The sequence below is a fragment of the Propithecus coquereli genome, unplaced genomic scaffold, assembly GCF_000956105.1.
Source record: "Propithecus coquereli isolate 6110/MARCELLA unplaced genomic scaffold, Pcoq_1.0 Scaffold135, whole genome shotgun sequence".
NCBI lineage: Eukaryota > Metazoa > Chordata > Mammalia > Primates > Indriidae > Propithecus > Propithecus coquereli.
This window is the reverse complement of record NW_012137747.1, coordinates 2,641,072-2,664,415: the sequence shown is the minus strand read 5'-3', so window position 1 is coordinate 2,664,415 and position 23,344 is coordinate 2,641,072. Positions and strand designations below refer to the sequence as shown.

The following is a 23,344-nucleotide window of genomic DNA, read 5'->3' as shown; positions in this document are numbered from 1 at the left end:
TATATTTTTTTAAAAGCTGATAATTGCAAAATACCTACTTTCTTTGAAGCTATATAGATACAGTATCCAGATTGGTGACCACACTTGATTAGCTTAAGTGGTTTCATATTTGACACTTGGCTTTCCTGACCAGTTTCCCAGCATTTAAGTGCAATAAGTTGGGGGTTGGGGTGGGAAGTGGGCACCGATAACATCATTCTTGGAGTGTCTGGCTGGCTTGAAGCAAAAGATCAATATAAGTAAGATTTCTATTGGATTGTAAGAATAATGATCCTATATCTAGTTATGCATCTTTATAGGAAAGACTTTAAAACTTAATGTCAGGGCATTAAATTTGGGTCCAGCATTAATAAGCTCCAGAAACAAGCATGAGCTATTTTACTCTTTGTGAGAGGGCCAGAGCCCTGAAGGGATGTGTGAGCAAATGATCACTTCAACCTAATGATTGTCTTTCTAATTGGCCCTAGGAAAGCAATATATATGTTTTTTCTTCGAGTAATTACTCTGTTTTTTCCCTACAGGTTCAGTGGCATTTTTGCTAAAGAGATAATAATAGAGCTACTCTAATAGTGGAAAATAACCTCAGGCAGTCTGTTTGACATGGTTAAGGGGAAAAAAAAGTAAAGGAGAAGAAAGAAAGAAATGAGAAGAAAGTGGAGGGAAGGACCAAGAGAATGGTGATGATGAAGATAACAAAGAAAGAGGAAGAGGGAGTGAAGAAAGAGAAGAAAGAGGAGGTAGAGCAGGAGGAAGAAGAGGAGGAGGAGGGGGAGGAAGAGAAGCAGTAGCAGGCCAGGGAGAAGTCAACACTAGTTGATTCTATATGACATTTAAGATTTTAAGTGTTTGTCTAGTTCATTCAGCAAGAATTTTTCATAATTATTTATCTACCTCAGAGGCTTTCAGTGAGCAGACTTTGCTTTGTTATTCTCTTGTCTTCATTTCTGTAGGCCAGCACTTCCCAACTGGCAGAGTTATAGATGTCCCTCAAGATATTTGGTCTTCTTATCCCTAGGGAAAACCAAGCAAGCAGCTTGATGCTGCCCATCTGGAACACAACCAAGCAGGATATCAACTACCTTGATACTGTATTTATTTCAGCAACTCACTGCAAGCATGTTTCTTTCTATCATGTGAAAGTATCCCTGGATCTGCTGGAAGAGTTCATTTTCTAAGTGCTTCATTAGCATACCATGCTCATCAAAGTTTGGTCAGGGAGGAGAGATAATGAGAAAGCAAGTCAGGGATTCCCAGCAGGTATATCTTTAAGTGGTGACCCCAATGGCAGTCTTCCCATACACTAGATACTTTTATCCATTTGTGGTAAAATTGGTACATGTAACTTCTCTAAAAGCCAAGTGTATTTTCAAATTTAGAATTTCAATATTGTAATACTTGACATATAAAATTTAGGTGGATTCTAAATCTACATACATCCTCATATGAAATTCTAATGATAAATTTGGTGAGAAAATAAAAGGAAGAGATGTTATATTATTTAAAATCAAATGTTGCAAATTTTTAAATGATTATAGAGTTCCTTCAAGATTTTTATTCTCTACCTGTGCAAAAATGTTTTCATTGACAGCTGCTATCAAGAATTTTAAAAGATCATTTGCCATTAAAATTTTTTGATTAGAAATGATATATAGCCTTTCAAGCATAAAAACTGAGATAAAACGTTGTATTGATGAAAGCATACTCATGTCATACAATTTAAAGTTATCTGCTATAATTTTAATGTATTGCTTATAATGTCGTAGTTTATTTTCTTATCATAATTATATCACATAAAGAAAATGTTATGAAATTCTTCATCAAGTCCCATACAGATATCCCCAAATTTCCTCTAGTTTACCCCAGTGTGCCATAGAAATATTGTTATTTTCTATGATGGGGAAACACTGCTACAGGTCGATTTGCCTCTATAATATGTTCTGTTACAAAAAAAAATCTAGTTTAATTACAGACTAATTTATTATGCATTTGAATTAATGTGTAAGTACTGTTACCAAAAGCAAACAGATAAGTCTCATAATAATTGGAATATGTTACAGCTAAGTTATTTCCTCACCCCTTCTCTAACATCTCTTGAAAATCTTGCAATACTGTAGGACTAGAAATATTCTTTTTCTTGACCTGAATGGTTACAATAAATAATTGACCGCATTGTTTACTGTACTTGAGAGTGCATGCTTTATTTAACAGTAACAAAAGCTTTAAAACGTTTGTTTTCTAAGACTAAAGAGATATGGCAGTCTATAGATCTCATTTGAACACATACTTACTTCCTGCTCATACTAGCATTGCTTGTGTTAATCTCCAAGAAAACTTAATAAATTTTTAATTGTATCACTGGACAGTTGTGAGTAGTCATGAAAGGCATGACATTCAATTGATAATTCATAATAGAAATAGTCCTCTTTAGTTTCAGGATTATTCTGTTTTCTATATAAATTAATCAGATGAATCAAATACTATTAAAATCAGTTTAAGGGGTGATAATTGGCTCTTCCAATTCATGATATAAAATACAACACTGAGGAGCCTGGAGGTTATTACTACGATCCACAAAGCAGGACAGGACTAGCCCTTGATAAGAAAACGTTAACATAGATTCTAAATCTGTTTTTACCTCTAGCCTTGGCAAAAGTTATTTCTTCTGCACCCCAAAAGTTGTGGCAAATATGTTTCACAGGACAAAAATAAGACAATTTCAGAATAAATTACTGATTATTATGTGGATGGGGATATTTTCTTCTTGTGAGAGTTTAGTTTTCCCCGTTAGGTATATCAACCAAATGTTTATTACAGGCTTGTATGGTGCTCAATTTAAGATAAATGCCTCAATAATGAGACAATGACCTTATTGCCAACACTCTACCAAACTGATTTACTTAAACAACAATAATAATCATGTTCCCGTTCTAACCATATCTACCATTTTAAACATTTGCCATGGGTTTCCCTTGCCTTGCCAGCTCACAGTTAGCATGTCTGCTGTGAGAATGAAACATCCTAGGGAGCCTGAGGCCACAACTCAGGCTGAGGTGTGAAGTGAAAAGAAGACAGCTCACCCAGCCAACACCACCCATACATGTGGATTTACATTCACATGTAAGAGAACAAGCAGACAACAGGGCTATCAATATGAGCCCATTCCCTAACATCTCACATGAGAGTTCCATTGTTGTAAAACACTTGACTGCATCATATAGCTTATCAACGTTGGCATTTGTTTTTGAAAAGATGCTTTATGTTTAAAGAAATTATAGTTCTAGTCCACATTTCTGCAAACACTGAGGCAAATGAAAAATTAACTGAGCCCCATCCTCCACCAAGTATTGTCTCATTTGCTTTTTATAAAGAACATCTTTTGCTTCCTTTCTCCATAGTTTGTATGCCTTCTTTCCAATCTTCTCCCTTTTCTTCTATTTCTCTAGAATAGATTGCGCCCTCCGGCGGCTGGGAGCTTAAAACAAGAAAAACATTTCTCAGACCCTGCACATTCGCTCACTTTCATCTCCCTGGAATTTACTTTTGGGCTGAGTCCAACGCGTTCCCGAGAGCTCGACACAAGTAGTCACGATCATAAACCTAACCACACTCCCCCCTGCGGCCAATTTCCTAATTTGCTGTTCGTAAGGGGGGAAAGGCACGTGACAAAAGGGAAACGCTTGGTGCTGGCCAGCTACAGAAGGGCGGAGGTTCTCGGTGCTCAGAAGCAAAGGCAGCTTTGGCAGCAGTCCCTCGTGTGTCGCTGTCCAGACCCCGGTGCTGAATTCTGGACGCTGAGGTTCAATCCCTCAAGATTGGAATAGGCTCCGCCAGGGTAGACTGAACTTATTTCTCTCGGGTGGGAGGTGGAGGGTTATTTTAGACGTTTGCTTATTTTCTTTTCACAGGAAAACATTTTTCTACAAAGAGATATTGTACATTTCATGGGAAAGTAATGGCACAGCTCCAGTTCAGCACCAAAGTGAAGAGCTGCAATGAAGGAAAAATGGAAAGTTCAGAGTTATGGAACCTGCCCTTTTCCTCTCTGAGTCAACACAACAGCATTTGGGACCCTAATCCCCCTTGTTGATACATTTTTTAAAATCTGTTTTAAAACATCATGTAAAATCATTTATCTGATAAGTACTGTAGAGGTGGTGGTGGTATTGGGCTTTAAAATATCTAGGATTTTAGATATCGTTTTACTGAGGTTGAGAATCAGAGAGAGAAGGAAGTAAACTTGTAAATTAAGGTAATTTGAACAGTTAAAGTTTCATTTTTAAAAGTATTGCTTTAACGTTGTTTTGGAGACATGTTTATTTTCTTGGGGGATTTAAAGCAGAATTTGGGCAGCAGTAGCTTCCCTCCTTCTCTTTACCCTCCCAGCCTCTGTCCGGTTTGAAAGATCTGAGAGCCCTGTTCTTCACTGCAGGTGCTGATATTCAAAGGGCCGTCGTGAGAATTCTGTCCACCCCTCCTCCACATCCCCTGCACATGAGATAATAAAGTAAATATCAATAAAATGGACGGGAGGGAGGAAAAGTGTGCTGCACTCCCAGCCTTTGGTTCTTGGTAGTTATATTCAAATGGGGCACTCCTCTTTGAGAAGTGAAGATATTTCTCACGGCTGCAAAATTTATGGGCAGACAGGGAGCAGACTTAACTGATCCCAGCAAACTGTTCCTTCCTTTTCTTAATCCCTTGCTGCTTATTTTAGCCGTTTCTCCACCCCGCTGGGAATACCATTCAGATCTTAGTCCAGGTAGATCTGACGTCAAGAGATGGCTTTCGTCGATTTGACGTGTAAACACTCATTTCCATTCTGGCTGGGAAGGGCTGGGGCTCCACTCAGCCTGGAGACCGAAGCGCTTCACTGAGCGCTCGCCGCCGCCCAGCCTCTCCTCGCGCGCCTCCTAGCTCTTCGCAGAGCAGCCGGGAGCCAGGAGTGCTCCAGAGCCCGAGGGTGGGAAGGGCGAATCTGTCTGGCTTTTCTCCTATCTTGTTTCTTTTCCCTCTCTCCTTCCCACTTGTGTGCGAGCGAGTGTGTGAGCCATGGAGCGCAGAGCCTGGACTCTGCAGTGTACCGCTTTCACCCTCTTTTGCGCTTGGTGTGCACTGAACAGTGTAACAGCGAAGAGGCAGTTTGTCAACGAATGGGCTGCGGAGATCCCCGGGGGTCCGGCGGCAGCCTCGGCCATCGCGGAGGAGCTGGGCTATGACCTTTTGGGTCAGGTAAGAGGTTCCACTTTCAAGAAACTTTCTGGGGCTCGGGGGGACTGGCGGGACTGGCGGGACTGCAGCGCAGTGTTCCAAGTGGGAGCCCCTGGTTCAACTCTGCTGCGCGCAGAGTGATAAAGAACAAGGAGCTTCTCCAGCCCTCGCCCCTAGCACGCTTGGAGAAAGAGAAAGCTTGCATTATTTACTGTTTGGGCTGGGCGCAGCCAAGCAGAAGGAAGCCGCTGCAGCTGGGTAGAGCTTATTCTTACTGTTGGCAGCTCTAGAATTGAAATGTGTTCCCGCGCGGTTTGGAAGAAAAATCCCTCCACGCTTGTTCAGGGAACTTGGGATGCACTCAAGCTCTCACCAACTAAGCGCCCCGGGGAGAGGCAGTGCGCTCCATCCCCCAGGACTATTAGGCGGTCTGCGTCAGGAGCCGGCTGTTTCCTTCTTTTCAATATGGCAGCATCAGATCCAAGTCCTGATGCAGGGGCCAAGCAGGCTTGGGGATGTGGGCCGGCAGCCTTGGGGCGTTGGGAGAGCGTCAGCTGCAGGGACTCGAGACCCGAGATCCGAGACCCGGAGGTTGGGAGGCCGCGGAGTGGCCTGGGAGGCTGGCGGGAGAAGAGGTGGGTGAAAGACGCGGGTTTCATCTCTACGCCTCCCTGGGGAGCTCCGGGTTTTCGCTGGCAACTTGTAAAGTCTGAGCTTCATAACTTTGCTGGAGCAATCGAACTGACTCTGGGGAAAAGATCTATCTCTTTCTTGTTCCTCAGCCAAGTGCGTAATCGTTTCCCCGGGGGTTTCAGTTTATGATGGAAACTGTCGCCAGTCCGGGTAGGGGCTGGGTTAATAGATAGCTTGCGGGGCATGGGGCGTGAAGGCGCTAAGAGAGAGACTGCTTAGCTCCGCGATTTCGAGGCGACTGCAGGGGTTGTGACTTCTAATCTAGAGCTTTCCTTTCCTTTGGCTCAGAATCAAGCCTTCGCCCCCTGCCTTTTAAGTTGGTAAGCCTGGAAGTGGGGGAGGAGGGAGTTGTAAAACATTTTGGCGCTTTTTTTTCTGGAGGTGGTGATTGAGAAGCCGCTGAAGTCACGGATGAGTAATCGGCGTGGGCGTTGGCGATTCCATAGATCGAATCTGCTGGGGAATACGCCTTCTCTTGCTACAGGCGTCATTCTCCAACTTTATGAGCCACACTGTGTTTGAAGTGCCCGGCAGGAAAGTCAATGCAGATGGACTTCCTGGTGTCCCAGTAGCAAACCCAGCCTTTTGCTTTTGCCCAGGTCTTGCTCTGTGCCAGGCTCCGTGTTAGAGGCTGAGGAATAAGAGGAGGAAGGGAAACACTCTCAAGGAATCAAAAAGCTAGAGGAGACTGGCTTAGAAAGAAAGGATTGCAAATGAGTGTAAGTCATATAAAGATAGAAGTTGTACTTGGAGTCTCAATGTTTGTTGATTGAAGGAATGAAGGTGGAAGGGAATTTGGGAGAGGCGAAAGAAAACTGCCCAAAGGAGGAAACACCTGCATGGGGTTTAGGAAGAAGAGTCAGAGGTTGCAGGAGAACATGATGAGAAGGCGTTCCAGGCATAGAAAACAGCTTGTGGGGAAACAGTGAGGCATAAAGCAACTTAGTAGTAAGTGTGGTAACTGCAGGCAATTGTTGGGAATTTTTGAGAGTGAAAGAAAGAATGAGCAGCAGATGGAATTATGCGTGTGGTACTGTGGGCATCATGGAAATCATGTATGTCCTGTGGGGAAGAAATAGGAATTTAATTCTTTGGGCAGCTACCAAAAGGGTAAATAACACTGGTAACTGCGTAGAAGGAGACTGAGAGAGAGAACAAAAAATAAATCCCTCTTCTTTTTCCCACCTGTTAGCCCTGGACACACTTCTAAACCTGGACCATTCAATGTGAGAACTGCATTTTAAAATAAATAAACATAAATCCAAAAAGTCAAAAACAATAAATCAGTGTTCTTGGGAGGATCTTTGGGGAAGGGATGGCATAGCCACAAAAAGCATTAAAAAAATAGTGGGGAAAAACTATCTATACTTACATGTGATTTGCAATGCTACATCTCCTCTAGCCGTTTTTAGTTAAAATGACATTACTAAAAAAGGTTCTAAAACAAACTTAACAAAAATTATTTTGTTAGAATAATAATTATTTGTAAAAGATTAATAGTGCTTTCCTGGTTCTGCTTATTTCTCCTTTTGCTTAGTATTACTAAAATTATGCTAATTTAGCATTACTATACTGAGTTCCTTATGGCGTCAGGAGGAAGCTCAGATTAAGGTAGTGACAAGAAGCAAAACCAGTTGTCATCAGAAACAGAGCTAAGTATTGATGATATTTTCCTATGGCTACTGATCTCTCAAATTCCATCTACAGCTTATAGCAGAGCCACTCCTTGAGGTTCAGACTTGGAACAGGGCCTAAGCATCTCTATTAAAAAATTGAGAACCACAAATTTAAAGAACATGCTTCTTCTGAAAAAGACAAAAACAAAAACAAAAACTGCTGTCAATTGTTCGTTAATTTAAAAAATGCAGCACATCTAAAGGTTTGGTAGCTTCAAATTTGTTACTATTTTGAGTAAAGGGTCACTAGCTTAAAAGAATAATGAACATAGTTCCAAATGGACCAAAGGTGTTGATAGCCACCCAGAGAAGTATAGACACCTAAGATGGAACACTTGTCCTAAATGTAGCATGCTCTTTTTCTGAAACTCTTGAACCAGTGGAAAAGCAAATGGTCACTAACAGTAGTTAATAACAATTATCACCATGGATTCAATGGCTGAATTTTATAGCAACAATGAATTCTTTTAGTTAAATGTGGCACTTATCTATGGCAGGTGTGTGCCTGCTTTCCACAAATAATTGTTCTCTGACAGGATAAATTTGACTAAATGAGTATTTTTTTTTTGTATGTGAAATGTCTACTTACATAATATTGTCACACAAAAGCAAATGTAGTTACTGCAAAATGTGTGAAACAGAAGCATCATCAGCTCCCAAGTACGCTGTGAGCCTAAGCAATAATATCCTGAGGGTCATCTCAAGACCACTATCAGTTCCTCCCTCATGAAGAAAAGTTATTTCGGGTAGAAGGAATGGGCTTAATAAAAGTTGCCTGCCTCAAATTTAGTTGGGTTTCAAACTGGTCCATATATACTTGTTTAGGAAAGTGGGTTTTTATTTTAATTTTTCCTTTTATAGATTGGATCACTTGAAAATCACTACTTATTCAAACATAAAAACCATCCCCGAAGGTCTCGAAGGAGTGCCCTTCACATCACTAAGAGATTATCTGATGATGATCGTGTAAGTGTTATGCTTTTGTCTTCAGATCAATACCTTGACTTATCTTCTTTCTTTATGATTTCTAATGAGAACAAGATAATTTTGCAAATATGATATAGGATTCTTTTTTATTGTGATCATGATTGTTTAACTGCAATATTTCTCGTGTCTTTCCATAAAGTTATAATTGCACATAATAATAACAAGATTGGATTGAATTGGTTGAGCTGAAGTTTATATATATATATATATAAAACAATTATATTTATCTAAAGTTAATTTTGTATGTATGCTCACAAATCCAGTCTAAGAGCAATGAAAGTGAATTTTGAAAATCAGGAGGCAGCACTAATGAAAATGTTGACAATACAATCAAACAGCAAGCTTTAATTATGTACCTGTTATGTACCAAGCAGTTTAATAACAATGTGGGGATGCCAAACAAATACATGAACCTTGCTTTTAATAACATTTTTGTGTAACTGAAAAACACTCCACCGTTTCTATTTTGTTTTGCTAGATAGGGAACTAGTGTTTATGAGAGAACTCTAAATCCACGTCTTCATGAGGCAAATGTTTCCACATGTATTTTATTGTTTGATCCAAACTATTTGATCTCTTTTCAGCCTTGTTTATCTGATCTAATAATTAGGCAATAGCAGAAAATGTCTAGAATGAATATTGAAGTCTATTTTCAAGGTTAGTGAACACACTAATAGAAAATGTTGACTATGTTGGGAATACTGCTGTTTGCATGTACAATGTTGCCTTTTCTCAAGAATGTGCCATCCTGAAGGAAATTTATCCTGGTTGGCCTATCTGTATATATGATTTCTGTTGCCTAGGACACCCTGGAGAATTATAGTGAGAGATCCTCTTGGTGAGAATATTAAAAATATCCTTTCCATTTCCCAGGGAAAAAAAAAGCATGAGTGACAGAAAGGTGATAGAACTGTTCAAAGTACATGGAATTCATGAATCTTGTAAAATAATTTGATGTTGTATTTATTCTATAACTGAAAGAATTTGAAGAAGAAGAAGACAAATTATGAGGATAGGGAATGATTGATCCTCAGTCACCAGTGCTCAAACATAAAAGAAACAACCACACCCTGAAAAATAATGCTGTGTCAGGACCATGGACAGTGACCCTATGGCTCACGTACACCCATTGCTGGCTCTTTTTGTCAAGTTACCACTAGATGTGGAAAACCAATTAGAGGCCCTGAACTTTACTTCAGAAGTCCCTTGTCCAGTGAGGTCTTCCCTTACCCATTCCAAGGCAGATGGCTCATTGTATGTGGGTTCTGAAAAGAGACAACTCCTAGAACTCTGGCTAGGTTTCGAGAAGGATTTCCTTCTCTGCCTAAATGCATGTCTCAAATACTCGTTAATGCTCAAGGAAGTCAAACTGACCTCCCTTCTCATCTTCATAGGAGAAAATTAGACTGAGTGGAGCATACTTACCTGTTATTCTTACTCAAATTATTTCATAAAAATGATAGATAGTTCATTCCTTGATAGTTGATTTTGGGGGGAATCCAGAGGCATAATGAAAAAGAGCTAAGAATTTACTCTCTAGCACAGGTATAACTTTGTACAAAATGAGTTTATATAATACTATAAAATTAGCCCAGGAATAATTTTATTTTAGGAAAATTCCTAGAACCATAGAAGCTTGAAGTAGAAGGTTGGAGTAGATGATCTTTGCTCTTTCAAAAGTATGATTTACAATTAAATACATCATACCTATTGTACATAATAGAAAGACATCACCAATTTTTCTCTATTCCATTTGGCCTGCTCTTCTAGAGATTAATATGTGATTCTGAGTTAATGACATTAATCATAACACTGTTTCCAACAATTGGATGTTTATCTGATCAGATTGCAGAGTGCCTCTTCTTACATTTTATTTCTAAAAATTGCTCTTGATTTTCATTTTATTGCTCTTTTTTTTGATGGGGGATAATATTCTTTCAAATCAGCCCTGTGAAATGCAGTGATAGTCTATCTTTACAAGTCTGTTAATGAAATCTCCATTGTAAGTGACCCTGTACCTCAAAGATTAGTACTTGTTCCCTAGCAGCCAGTTTCCAAAGACCAACTCAGATGACAGGCAGTATTCCAAGCATTGAGGTATTTTAAGCCAAAACAATTAAGCTTGAAAATACAAGCACTTTAAAAATAAATTATAGTGACTAATTTCTGGCTCTCAAGTCCCTCCCAATGTTTGTAATAGGTTTGCAGTATATTTTCTAATTGGAAATTCAGGGCAGTCTTAGTGGGTGGTTTTATCCTTTAGTTGTAAATTATTTTTCAGTTTTTATTTTTGGATTTGATTCATGAGCATTTTCACATTAACAATATCAAACCACACACTGGACTGTTATCATATATACGACAGAAAAACTATGTTTTGAGTAGGAAATAGTTATGTTGTCCAGCAAAATAAGAATATAGCATTATCTCATAATGAATATAACTGTAAGGCAGCCCCTCAGTCTCCTAGGGCCTCAGCTGTTATAGGATTATGCCGTAGATGTGCAGCAGGTAATTTTTGTATTGTCAGATCTCCTTGCATAATACATGAGACTGAATTAATGGTAAGTGTGTATGGTCAGTAGTGCTCATTCATCACCTTGGATCTGTTTGAATATTAAATACTCTTAAACAGGAGGTTTAAGCACAGGGGAGCCAGAGTTTCAAATGTGCAAAGACACAGATACATTCTTATCTTGTGTTATAGTTGCAATCTCTACTTTTTGCATGTGAAGAAGAAGAAATTAATCTATAAGAACACCACAACAGCAGTCTCTGAAGTTTCTCAGCTTGTTGACTCATTCCATTAAAGTGGACAAATTTTCAGCTATGTAGCCCTGGAACCTCAATATAAAAATGGGCATTATGGCCCATTTGCTGATGAAAGCAGACTGAACTTTTGCTTCCACTGTAACCACAGTGTAAATAATTTGAGGGAATTATCATTTCACTGACTGCTTCTCCTCCCCCTAAAGGGGCACTTTGCTGTAATAGAGGAAATGTTCATCTCCCCAGTGGGCAATCCCTTCTTCTCACTGGGCTGCCAGTTTGATCTGCAGTCAAACACAAACACTGTGGAGCTGTCTGAACTGTGGCAGGAAGGGTACTGGAGAGAGAGGGAAGATGATTATACAGAGGTGGCTATTTGACTATTGATTTTGTTGCTATAAAAATTCTTATAGGTTATATGGGCTGAACAACAGTATGAAAAAGAGAGAAGTAAACGTTCAGCTCTGAGAGACTCGGCGTTAAATCTCTTCAATGATCCGATGTGGAATCAGCAATGGTACTTGGTAAGTACCTACAGAAGGACTGTGTGGGATCTGGCTTCTTTATATCGTTACACCTGCACAATGGACCCTTTTTATAATGGAAAATTTATTATAGGGCCATGTTATCTAAAGATTAGGGCTGGTGGGACCTTCCTTGATCTGGATCTTCTGTTTTGCTGGGTGAGGGTATCTGAGACAGAGATCTTTAGCTGTTATGAGAGAAGGGGTTGTCATCTTTTTGTCTCCTTAAGCTTATCTGGGGAGATAATGCCGAAGAATCATATGTTGTAGGATAGCAGTTCCAAAAACAATGCTCATGGCAAAAAATCTCATTTGGTTAAAGTTACTATTAAGAACCCTTTAAATTACAGATTGCAGTGAACATGATTTGTTATATACAGCCCTGAATGACAATTCTTACATGATACAAGTGAGAATCTCTAAAACAGCCTAAAAGAAGGAATACGAGAAAAATCTATTGCAAATGTCTAGACTTGCAAACCAATCTACCTTAAGATAGTTACCAAATTCTTGCTGGTATGTGGATATTGAGTGGAGAAATTGTAAGTGTTGCTGTCTGTCTTCAGGGTGTCCTCTCTTCAGTTTTAATGTTAAGCCTCTGTAGTAGTGATACATGTTAATAGAAGGGTTTATTGGTGAGACTATTATAAAAGATAATTTTTCATGACAACCTTAAGCTAAGGCTTAGACACTCTTGTTTCATAATGAATGGAAAAGGGGATAAGTTTCTCTTGCCACTATCTTAACCTAAGTACTTGCTCATTACAGCAAAATAAACATATCAGCCAACATTTCTTGTTCATTTACTATGTGCCAAATACTGTTCTGTTTGACATGAATTAACTCATATAGTCCTCACAACTACCTTATGTTGTTAGTACAGTAATTATGCCCATTTAACAGATGGAGAAACAGAGACATTGACAAGTAGAATAATTTGCTGAAATCACACAGCTACTGGTGACGGGACCATAATCTATGGCTGCAGAGGTCATACCCTTAACAACCACATTCTATAATTGCCCCTGCAATGGACATAGAGGTCTTTTTCTCTGGCTTTGGCCAACAATCTGTGTATGGTTCAAGCCTCCTGTGATTCACCTTCCCACTGGCCTGGTAAGCTTCTGTCCCCACACCACATACATACCTCTTTCTGAGGAGCAACAGCAAGGGGACAGCCCGTTCACTGACACTTTGGACTGTTGTTACTTACAAATTTCTTACTGACCCTTTCACCAGGTACCTGGCATTCTTCCACTGTCTCTCTCATGTGCTTGGAAATGTGCTTATATCTGTTTTCCCTGGCCACCCAACTCTTCCTCTGCACAGTCTCACACACTGTAACTATCAGAAAAATTATTTGTAAAGGAAAACCCCGGATCTCCTCTCACAGGTACTTACTCCCTAAATTAAATAGCAATTCCTGATAAGATCACAGTCTCCTGAGCATTCCAGGTTCTGCTTCTTCTTTTAGAAGAAAAGTTCTAAAACATCCATGGATGACTGTGCACCAGCCAATATAATGTGAGTTCAGGGTGGCAGTGGAGATGGAGAATCAGGATTTGGGGAGAGATGGAAACATAGACCATCAAATAAAGCTTCAGATAGATGAAAAGCTTAAGTATATTGTTATAAATGAAAGAAACTTAGGGATAAACTTCTTTGAAGCCATGTAGTACAAAGAGATGGAGCCCTGTTGATTCATCCTTTCAAGTGATTTTTCCACTGGAACAATTGGGAGAAGAACAGCACTCTGATGATTCATTTGGTTTAACTTTATTTTTCATTTCACCTAATTGCCCTTTTCTAAAGAGTAGAGTGACCCAAGGAAAAAGAAAGGTGGGTCTCCAGGTTGGAGCTTACGTTCCCACTTTGCAGCAAGCAAACCATAATTTTACCAATGCTTCTTGCTTTTCTTTGCCAGCAAGATACCAGGATGACTGCAGCCCTGCCCAAGCTGGATCTTCACGTGATACCTGTTTGGCAAAAAGGCATTACGGGCAAAGGAGTTGTTATCACTGTACTGGATGATGGCTTGGAGTGGAATCACACGGACATTTATGCCAATTATGTGAGTCTGGGCTCTACTGTCTGTGACTTGGGGAGCTGTCTACACAGATACATCGTTAGGGCTTTCCTTCCCTTCAAGGACATGCTGCTCTAATGTCAGCCGCTAGGACAATGGGCCAATGCTTTGTTCCTTCCCTCACCTCTCACCAGCCCATATGAACTTACTTCATACCAGTGACATTGAAAAAATTCAGTCGGGTCAAAGATTGTTCAAAAGAATGTATGTTGGGAGAAGAAGGGGAGGTACCTACACTAATTAAGTTATTAAAAGCCACTGAGACACTGAACCACTCAGCGTTTGGAGCATTAAAGTAACCAAATCAAGCCCGATGCCTAAGATCATATTCAGTCTTCCTCCTCACATCTTTTATGGGCCAATATCCCTGACATTGTGAATATGATTCCTTCCATGCAAATTTAAAGTTAATACCACACAGTGCAAATAGGCCAAGTTGAGAAGGGAAGAGTTTACCAGAAATGGGAAAATAAATAAATGAAAACTATTTGCTTTATTGTTTCTGAAGTTCATAATATAATATGAACTCCATAATATATCTGAGGTCTTGAGATCAGGGGGGCAGATGTTTCATCTTTGAGATTGTCCTTTGCCTTTCTCATCTTTCCCATCCATCAAACATTCCCCAGCTATAACTGAAAGCTAAAGAGCAAAGGAAAAGGGAAGGAAAAGAACAGAAAGCATTAGCACAGAGTATCAAGCAGGAATTATTGAAAGATATGGAAAATATTGAGAAGTAGCAGTAATGATGATAGAATTTCTATGTGAGAGATGTTTAAATGTAGCGATCTGGTTGGAAAAGGGAGCGGGACCTGGAAGCTTGTCTTGAACTTCAAACACGCTCTCTTTATTTAAATTACACGTTTACTTAGTGCACCTGGGGAGGCTGAAGGAGGTCACCATGGACTGGGGTCCCAGCGCACAACCATCTCTCTGCACCTATATTTGTAAGAGAGATGTGTGTCAAAGTGTCAGTAAGTAGTTTTATGGCTTTCGTTAAGTCATTCAGCTTCTCTGGGCCTCAATTTTCTCACCTGAAAAATGAGGTGATTGAACTCCGTAAACTGATTCATTCCAGCTCTAACCTCCTGTGAACATCTATGAACCACAGTTTTGGTAACATTCACTGAGAATGAGATACTGGCTCACTTTGCTGCGTTCGTCATCTCTGCCTGGTTTGTGGGTATAATAAATATTCAGTGACTAGTCCAGAAACTCTGAAATGCAGGCTTTTGAGCTATCAGCCAGGATAGAAGGGATAGGGGTAAAAATCTGGGAAGTGCTGTTTTTTTTTTTTTAATGATACTACAGTGTTATTTTTGTTGTCTCTTTAGGATCCAGAGGCTAGCTATGATTTTAATGATAATGACCATGATCCGTTTCCCCGATATGATCCCACAAATGAGAATAAGTGAGTAAATGTTTATTTGGAGAAGTAAAATACTTTAAAATGCTTTTATCTTGTTTGAGAAAATTATTCTATAAATTTGATCCACATTTCAGCTCTCAGAAAATGTTAATGCACACCATCCGTACCGCAATATTTTTTTTGCTTTTAAAAAAGAAACCAAAGCTTCTGTAATATTTTTATATTCCTTTTGGTTTATAGAACCATATTTTCATCAGACTTCTTGTATTATGAAATTCTCTTTCTTATGGTAGGAAATTCTCCCCTCAAGTGTTACTGAGTAATTGTAGCTTTAGAAAGAATGTTTGGGACATAAAGAGTACAAAATTTAAGTCCCCACAATTCCTCTATGAATCTTTTACAATTAGCAACATACTGATGTTACTCATAAAAAGATACATAATATATATGTACAATGCCCACAACTTCCTATGGTGGCTACAACCACCCTCACCAGTTCTCCCAGAAGAGCACAACTAGACTCTGGACAAGAGAAATGTCCCTGAAACCTGGCCCCCAAATCCAACACAGTGTCCAGGGCATTGATCCAGTTAGTAGCCTGCCCCAGAGTTCCTACTGGTGTAAAGCTAAAAGGAAGAGAAAGGAGACAGCATCTGAATCCTAGATTAACTTTCTGTCCATTGCAGCCACAGGGTGATAGGGAGGTCAAGAGCCAGACCTTCCACAGTGAGAAGCCAAAGAAAGACCCAGAGACAAGAGACTTTTAACCCTCTCCCCTAGCCCCAAAGAAACTTCACCCTCTAGGCATATGGACCCTCAAAGTGTCCTTGCCCACGGGAGAACTCATCTTTGTTCATTCTGATATTTCTCACAGACTTCAAGGAGACATTCAAACTTTCCTCTTCATTTTCTCCACCCAGAAGAGACTCGCACCAAAATAGATCAAAGCCAAGGTCAAAATTAGGGCTTGCTGCTACAAATGGGAATGGAAAGAGCAAAGCAACTAAAAGCTCTTAGTAGATGTCACATACCGTTTCCCTTTTCTCTCTGGAGGGCTCTGTCCCTTGGACTATTACCCAACTTAGGCCAGCCAAGTTTCTCTTGCTCTCTCTCCTGCCTCCGCAACCCTTATTCTCTCTGAGAACTCCCACATGGCCAGTGCAGTCTTGCTGACCTAAAGTTATTTCTTTATTTGGCTGGTCCCCGTCTCCAGAAGGCCAACAAACCCCAGGAAGAGAGGCTGCGGCCTCAACTTCTGGGTGTATATTTCTTCCTTGGGGAGAAGGGGAGACTTGTAAAAGGTTCAAATATACTACTTATTTCAGTACCATTTATTTCTTTGAGGGTTTGAGTAAAGGAGTTCACCGTAAATACACCTCAGAGGTTAAAACATTCCAGTAATGACACAAGAGGAACCACTGGCAGAGGCACCCTTGGAGGAAAGTGGGAGTGTCTCAGGAACTTACAACAGGGCTCCAAGACAAACTCTTTGCCCTATTTCTGAGTCAGGATAGTGCAGGACCAGTAGGGACCTCTGCTCTTTTGGAGCACAACCTTGCAACGTTAGCCTGGGTGGCAGTCATGGCTTTGCCAATTACCAGTGTAGTGAATGACCTCGGGGGGAAATCACTCACTTCTCTCTGTCTCTACCTTTTTTTTTTGGTCCCCTAAAATGGTGACAAGGCACCTGCTCCCTATGTTTCTGAAAGAAACTTCCTAAGCAAATGTGTGATAAGTGCTTGGAAGAAGAGGCCACTCTTCTCAGAATATAGTAAAAATAACAACTTATATTCCACCCCCTTGGTTAAAACTAAGAGGGAAATCTGCTGCCAGCTGCATGGGTGCAGCTGCACAGACTTAGCTAGAGGTGTCAGCCTCCTTCCCGGGGAGATCCTGGGTAGATCCTGGGTCTGGCCCTAGGTTCCGATGTGCGCAATGACTTGTGTGGTGGCTGCACAGTAGGCGAATACTTGATGAAATGATACTCTCTAGAGTTTCTCTGGTCATGAAAAGGAAGACTCAGACTTTCCTCTTCCTTGCCAAAAAAGGGATAATCTCACAGCACAGCATTTATAATAACATATATATATTATAAAATATAATTTCCCCCAATTCAGGGAGCTCCAAAGGCCCCAAGAAAGTAGCCCATATAATGATATTTATTTTGTGCCTGAAAACTCTGAGCTTCCACAGCACAGCCTGCTGTGAACCTTCCACATAGCATGGAAATAGCATGGCATAGCCCAGAGGTTACAAGCACAGACTTTGGAGCCAGATTTAGATCAAATCTTCCATGTGTCACTTCATAGTGGAGTATCATGAGCAAATTATTGAACTTCTTTGTGCTTAGGTTTTATCGTCTTTTGAAAAGGGATATCTACTACATTAAGTTATAGAGATTAAATGAGTTTATATATATATATATATATATATATGGCTTGGGTACTGCCTTTTTACTACATAAAAAGAAGGTAGTGTTTGCTTTGGTGGTGATGATGATAATGACAATGACAGTGATGATGGGGAGGATCAAGGCTTCTCATTTACCAACTGAGATAGACCTTGTTTCAGTGAGAAATCAACATGATAAGGATAATATCATCCAATATGAGCAGAAGCAGAGACAAGTCAATTTTCTAAGCCAATAACAAATCTGCTATTTGAAAATGACTCAATGAACAACTGTCTCTCAGGGTCCTCTTGACTATAATTTAAAAGGTAGCATCCCTATCATTTATCAGAAGGTATAATAAAAAATATAGTTACCCTTCTAGCATGTTGTCAGACATAAATCCCTCAAGTTTGGAACATGAATGGCCTCATTTTGTCTTGGCTTTTATAGCAATTGCAGACCTATTATCTCCCAATTCCAAGAGCATTATCTCTCCAAACTGTCTGTATTGCTGCTGTTCTTTATTACTATGTAAATGGGATGAATAAAAGCCACATGTAAATGCTCCTTTGCAAATCAAAAGAAGAATCACTAAATAATAAAATCTTAAAAGTGCAGGTAACTCTTACTATTAAGCTGGCATGAATCTGTATTTAGTATTTCAACACCAATTACAGATTATTTTTCTAGTTAAATAGCATGTGTGACAAGGGTATTTTAACCAAAATAATAGTACTCTTTAAACTATCTTGTGGAATAATTTTTTTAAAAAAATCAATTTGTTTAAATGCCAGTTACAACCATTGTTCTAAGATAATAGAGGGTTCTTTTATCTCAGCACCTCATTTAGGAAAGAAAAAGATGCCTATAAAGAATGAGCTATAAAGAATGACATAGACACACTTTGATAAAGTCTTTGCTTTTTCTCAATATGTGGAGGTGGGAAGTGAGGATAAGAGGAGGAAAACACATCAACCCATAATCGTACCATGATCCTACCACAACTTTCACTAGAAAATAGTTCTTAGTACGTAAGGAGAGAGAAATAATAGGTGGTTTCACATTGCATCATTTTTTAGGACAGAGATACAATTCTGGGGATGTTTGTCAATAGGTTGATTCTGTTCACTCAGGCTGGAGACTTGCACTGGATTCTTTTGCTATCCTGGTCCCCGTCTCCCATCCTATATAAATAGAAATACAGCAGTGGTGACTTCTGGAAGCACATTTCCCAGAGGATGGCAATTGAATTTCTCCTTCTACAAAGGCAAAGAAGGCTAATCCATCACCAAAGCATAAGATGCCTTCTATGTGTTCAAATGTGCACACATTTCTCAGAGAATGGGTGTGTTGGTCGGGACAGCTTCAGTTGCAAATGAAAGAATCCTAACTCAAAGATTAAGCAGCATGGGGATTTAAAAAAAAAAAAAAATTCACTCAGGGGATGTTCTAGCTTCAGAAGTGGCAAGATTCAGGAGCCCAAACAAGTATGTCCTCAGGACACCAAGCACTCTGTCTCTATCTCCTAATGCTGCTCACCTCCACTTAGCTTCATTCTCAACAGAATCTTGCCTGTCAGAGAGAGATCCACATGGCTCACATGGAATATAGAGCTTGAGATTCCCAAGAAGGTGTAGGGTCCTTCTCCCCAGAATCTGCATCAATCTTGAAAGCTGTCCTAGAGGAGGGGCCCCGTAATTGAATGAACCACACGAAATCAAGCGGGGTTGCTTCCCAAAAGGGGGAAATGCCAGCATAAAAGAAGAAGCAGATGTCTGCTGTATCAGGGAAGACCTTGAATTAAAGAGAATTATATTGTTCTGACTTAGAATTCCTACTCCGTCTCACCGTGAAGGAGCAGGAACATCATTTAGTGACAGGAGACCAGGAAATCATCTTTGTTACTTTAGGAAAAAGAAGCTAAACAGAATTCTTTTGGATTACCCAGTCAATTTAGGAATTTTACATTCCATGCTAGGCTGAACTAATAGATGGCCAGTAAGGTAGAGTCTAAAAGCAGCCAGCCCACATCGTTGCTCAGAGCTGACCCTTCCTCTCTTTTTGTCTAGGTAAGTATAACTGGTCAATGGCTCCTCCGAGCCACAAACAGCCTTCACACTGCTCCCAGCTGTTTCCACAGTGGAATAAAGCCGTGAAATAAATGAATTCACATTAATGTGCTCCTGACTTACGGGCCCTCCTAAATGGATAGTGGTGGGAAAAGATAATTATCATTCCCAGAATTTCAGAATTGATGCTTTAGTGGTGGAATTTGGTGTTGGGGAGATGTATTTTTCTTCCAAATCCTCTGAAACCATAAATTACCCTCTTTGCCTGATTACAAAACCAATCTTGTTCAGGCTTCTAGCGCCAGTCAGAGTTACAGGAATATTCTCATTTCCCAATTAGTCTGTAGTGTCTCGTGACTATCTCAAGCTCCTATTGGTACCAGATAATCCTCAGACATTTTAGTGTGGCATGTGGTTAGAGAAGAGGAGGAGGGCTTAAAGGGAGCCTTTGTTCTATCATATCCCACTGAGGCTGGCCAGGCCAACCTACTCCAGGCCAGTCGCTAGGGAGGAAAGTGAGGAGCCACTCCACTACGAAGCAGTATCAGCATAAGCCATTCCTCTGAAGCTGTTTCTGAGTGTCAGAGTTCTTATATTAATACTAATCACCAACACTTCTGGATCCTTACTCTCTGTCAGCCTGTTCTAAGTGCTCTATACACATTATCTATGTGATCTTCACAGCAGCCCTTTCAGAATAAGTAAGTTATCCAAGGTCACACCACTAGGTAATGGCAAAAGCCAGAATTTAAACTCACATCACTTTGGCTCTAGTACCTGTGCCCTTCATCTGAAAATAAATTTCATCTAATACCAATGGGAGGAAAACCAGCAACAATGCTGACAGAAAGTGAATATATCTATGTGTCATGGCTTCGTTCATGTGAAAAACAAATGTTTTGCTCTTATTTTTGTTTTATAATTCTTATTTTTTAATTCTCAGACATGGGACCAGATGTGCAGGAGAAATTGCCATGCAAGCAAATAATCTCAAGTGTGGGGTTGGAGTTGCATACAATGCCAAAGTTGGAGGTAAAATGGGGAGTCGTTCCTGTAGTTTGGTGCTTTAACGTGAGGCTTTCACCACTTGCTGTAAAGGGGGGTGGCGTAGGGGGGGAGGCTTTTGTTTTCAACAACTAGAGGAAGAAATGATTTCCGTGAAAATTTGCTAGAGGACTTGAGCATGATTTGCAAGCAAATCAATGGATAGGGATTCCTGGAAGATGGATAGTTGAATATAGCCTATACATCTTTGCAGGGAAAAAAATATGGAATTGTTGAATAGCATTCAAACCAAATCTCATTTTCTCTGTTCTGATTTAGAAGGGTTTGTTATTGAGTGTTTGCTAAGGGAGCAGAAGGAGGAGGTAAATTTAGGTGAAGACTTTCCCTCTTTCTCAATTCTGTAGAAGTTTTTCCTTCCCTCGCAAAGAATAGCTTCAAAAAAAAAATTTTTTTTTAAGACGGGGTCTTGCTATGTTGCCCAGGCTGGTCTTGAACTCCTGGCCTCAAGCAATCCTCCTGTCTTGGCCTCCCAAAGTACTGGGATTACAGGTGTGAGCTACCAGCAAAAGATTGTTTAAAATATATACTTGTTATATTAAGAAAACAAATGTTATCTTTGATAGCAAGGGTGTAGAATTTCTAATTATTTTAGTCAGTATCTTTACAGGAAAACACAGGGTAAGTTCCATTAGGGCAACAGAGGACATTTTAATAAAGAAACCATTTATAAGAGTTAGAGAAAACCAACGAGGGGCTAATAAATGTAGGCAGATGTTACCGTCATTAAGCCTGAGGGAGCAAAGGGAAGGGGAGGTCATAGAAAGCGGAGGGAGAAAGCTGTGGTCATAAGTGAGAGCCACTGGGTGGGCCTTGAGTACATCAGCAGAGCTACTTCCAGGCTGAGAAGATCCAGGCAAACAGATGCCTCCCTCTCCTCTCATCCCCCACCCTTCTGCTCGTGTCTTCACTGGGACAATTGCTAAATGCAATGGGATGACAAGAGAGCCCACTGATGCAGTCCCTGTCCCAAAGGAGAAGGGTGGACAGTGGGTCTGCAGGGGCTAACAGAGAAGATAATACTTGTCTTTCCACTTTACACTATCCCTACCTCTGGCTTTCGCATTATACCCTGGACTTAGTGTTTAGTTGGCTTTCAAAAACGATAACCACAAATAAAAGATCAATTTTAGAACATGTCGATTACAATAAAACCCCATTAAACCCTACCTGAACAAACCTTGAATTTGGTTATGTATTCATTTTTAGAAATCAAATAAATATACATCCTGGCATATATGATGCATCTCTCATTAATATAGGACACTTCTAGATTTTAAGTGTCATTCCTGATTCCTTTGATACTAACATCTTCAAAGTGCTCTGTTAATTTAAAGAAAATGAAAGCAGAAGCACAAATTATGTAATCAACTAGAAAAAGAATTCATTTTTTAAGTCATGATGAACCAAACAGCTATAGTTTGTGAGAGAATCATCTAAGGGGTGGGGAGGCTGTGGCCTCGAGGCCACATGTGGCCTTCTGGATCCTTGAGGGCAACCTTTTGGCTAAATCCAAATTTTATGGAACAAATCCTTTTAAGGTAACAAAAATCTAGTTTGTGGCAGTGTAGAACTGAGACACAAGTCTTCAGATTCCAAACCTACTAATTTTTTTTTCATTACTCTACCTTTTAATGATCTAGCCCCAAATGCATTTTTTAATAATACTTTTAATTTATTAGTCACCTACTGTATGTCAATCATTTACCCTACAACACGTTATAGGCACTGTATCCTGGTGGTTAACAGGGTGGATTTGGGTACCAGATTTCCAGGGTTCAAATCCTGGCTCCCTGATTTCAAGCTCTGTGGCCTTGGGCAAGCCACTGTCCCTCTGGTCTCAATCTCTCTACCTACAAAATGGAAAGAATTACAGCACCCACCTCAAATGGTGGTTGTGAGGATAGATGAGTTCGTAGATGTAAGGCCTGCAGAATGTGTAGAATGGTGGCTGTATATAGAAAATCTTCAATGCACGTGAACTGTTATTATCATCCCCATTTTATAGTTGAAGAAGCTGAGGCACAGAGAGGTTAATGGTTTGCTCAAGATTACACAGCTAGTAAGTAGCAGAGCTGGAAATTTTTTTCTTCCAGATGCATTTTTAAACAATATTTTTTAACAGATACAACTTTCACTGATCATGTCAATTACATGTCCTTTTGCCTTTGCTCCATAGTAAATAATAGTGTGAGCATCTAAGGTTGTGCACTCTGTTGCATTATGAGCCCGAAGCCAGAAATAACCAAGTACCTGCCTGTATCTGTCCAAAATGTTTTTGTCTTCCTGGCTCTTGCATTCGCAAGTGTGATGATGGGCGACAGCCTGTTGGAAAGCACAAAGAGCTACCACTTCCACTTTCTCCTAATGAAAAATGATTCCCCCTCGGGAGTGAAATCCATGGCAATGATTTCATCCTTGAGATTATTTAGGAGAAAAGGAAGCGTGTGTCTTGAAAATGGTTCTCAGCAAACACATAAAAGAATGGCCTCTAGGTTATTTTTAATCA

General features: G+C 40.0%; 1 protein-coding gene across 3 annotated transcripts in view; it reads left to right on the top strand.

Annotated features, from left to right (window-relative positions):
- The first annotated feature begins 4,810 nt into the window (after window positions 1-4,810).
- PCSK1 (proprotein convertase subtilisin/kexin type 1) overlaps window positions 4,811-23,344 on the top strand; it is a 38,750-nt gene continuing 20,216 nt past the window's right edge. For all 3 annotated transcript variants that reach the window (XM_012638847.1, XM_012638848.1, XM_012638846.1), the window contains exons 1-6: window positions 4,811-5,229; window positions 8,439-8,543; window positions 11,747-11,857; window positions 13,782-13,928; window positions 15,278-15,354; window positions 20,717-20,805. In XM_012638847.1, the coding sequence (XP_012494301.1) occupies window positions 5,050-5,229; window positions 8,439-8,543; window positions 11,747-11,857; window positions 13,782-13,928; window positions 15,278-15,354; window positions 20,717-20,805 (709 nt within the window). In that variant the 5' untranslated portion in view covers window positions 4,811-5,049. The remainder of the gene's footprint in view (window positions 5,230-8,438; window positions 8,544-11,746; window positions 11,858-13,781; window positions 13,929-15,277; window positions 15,355-20,716; window positions 20,806-23,344) is intronic.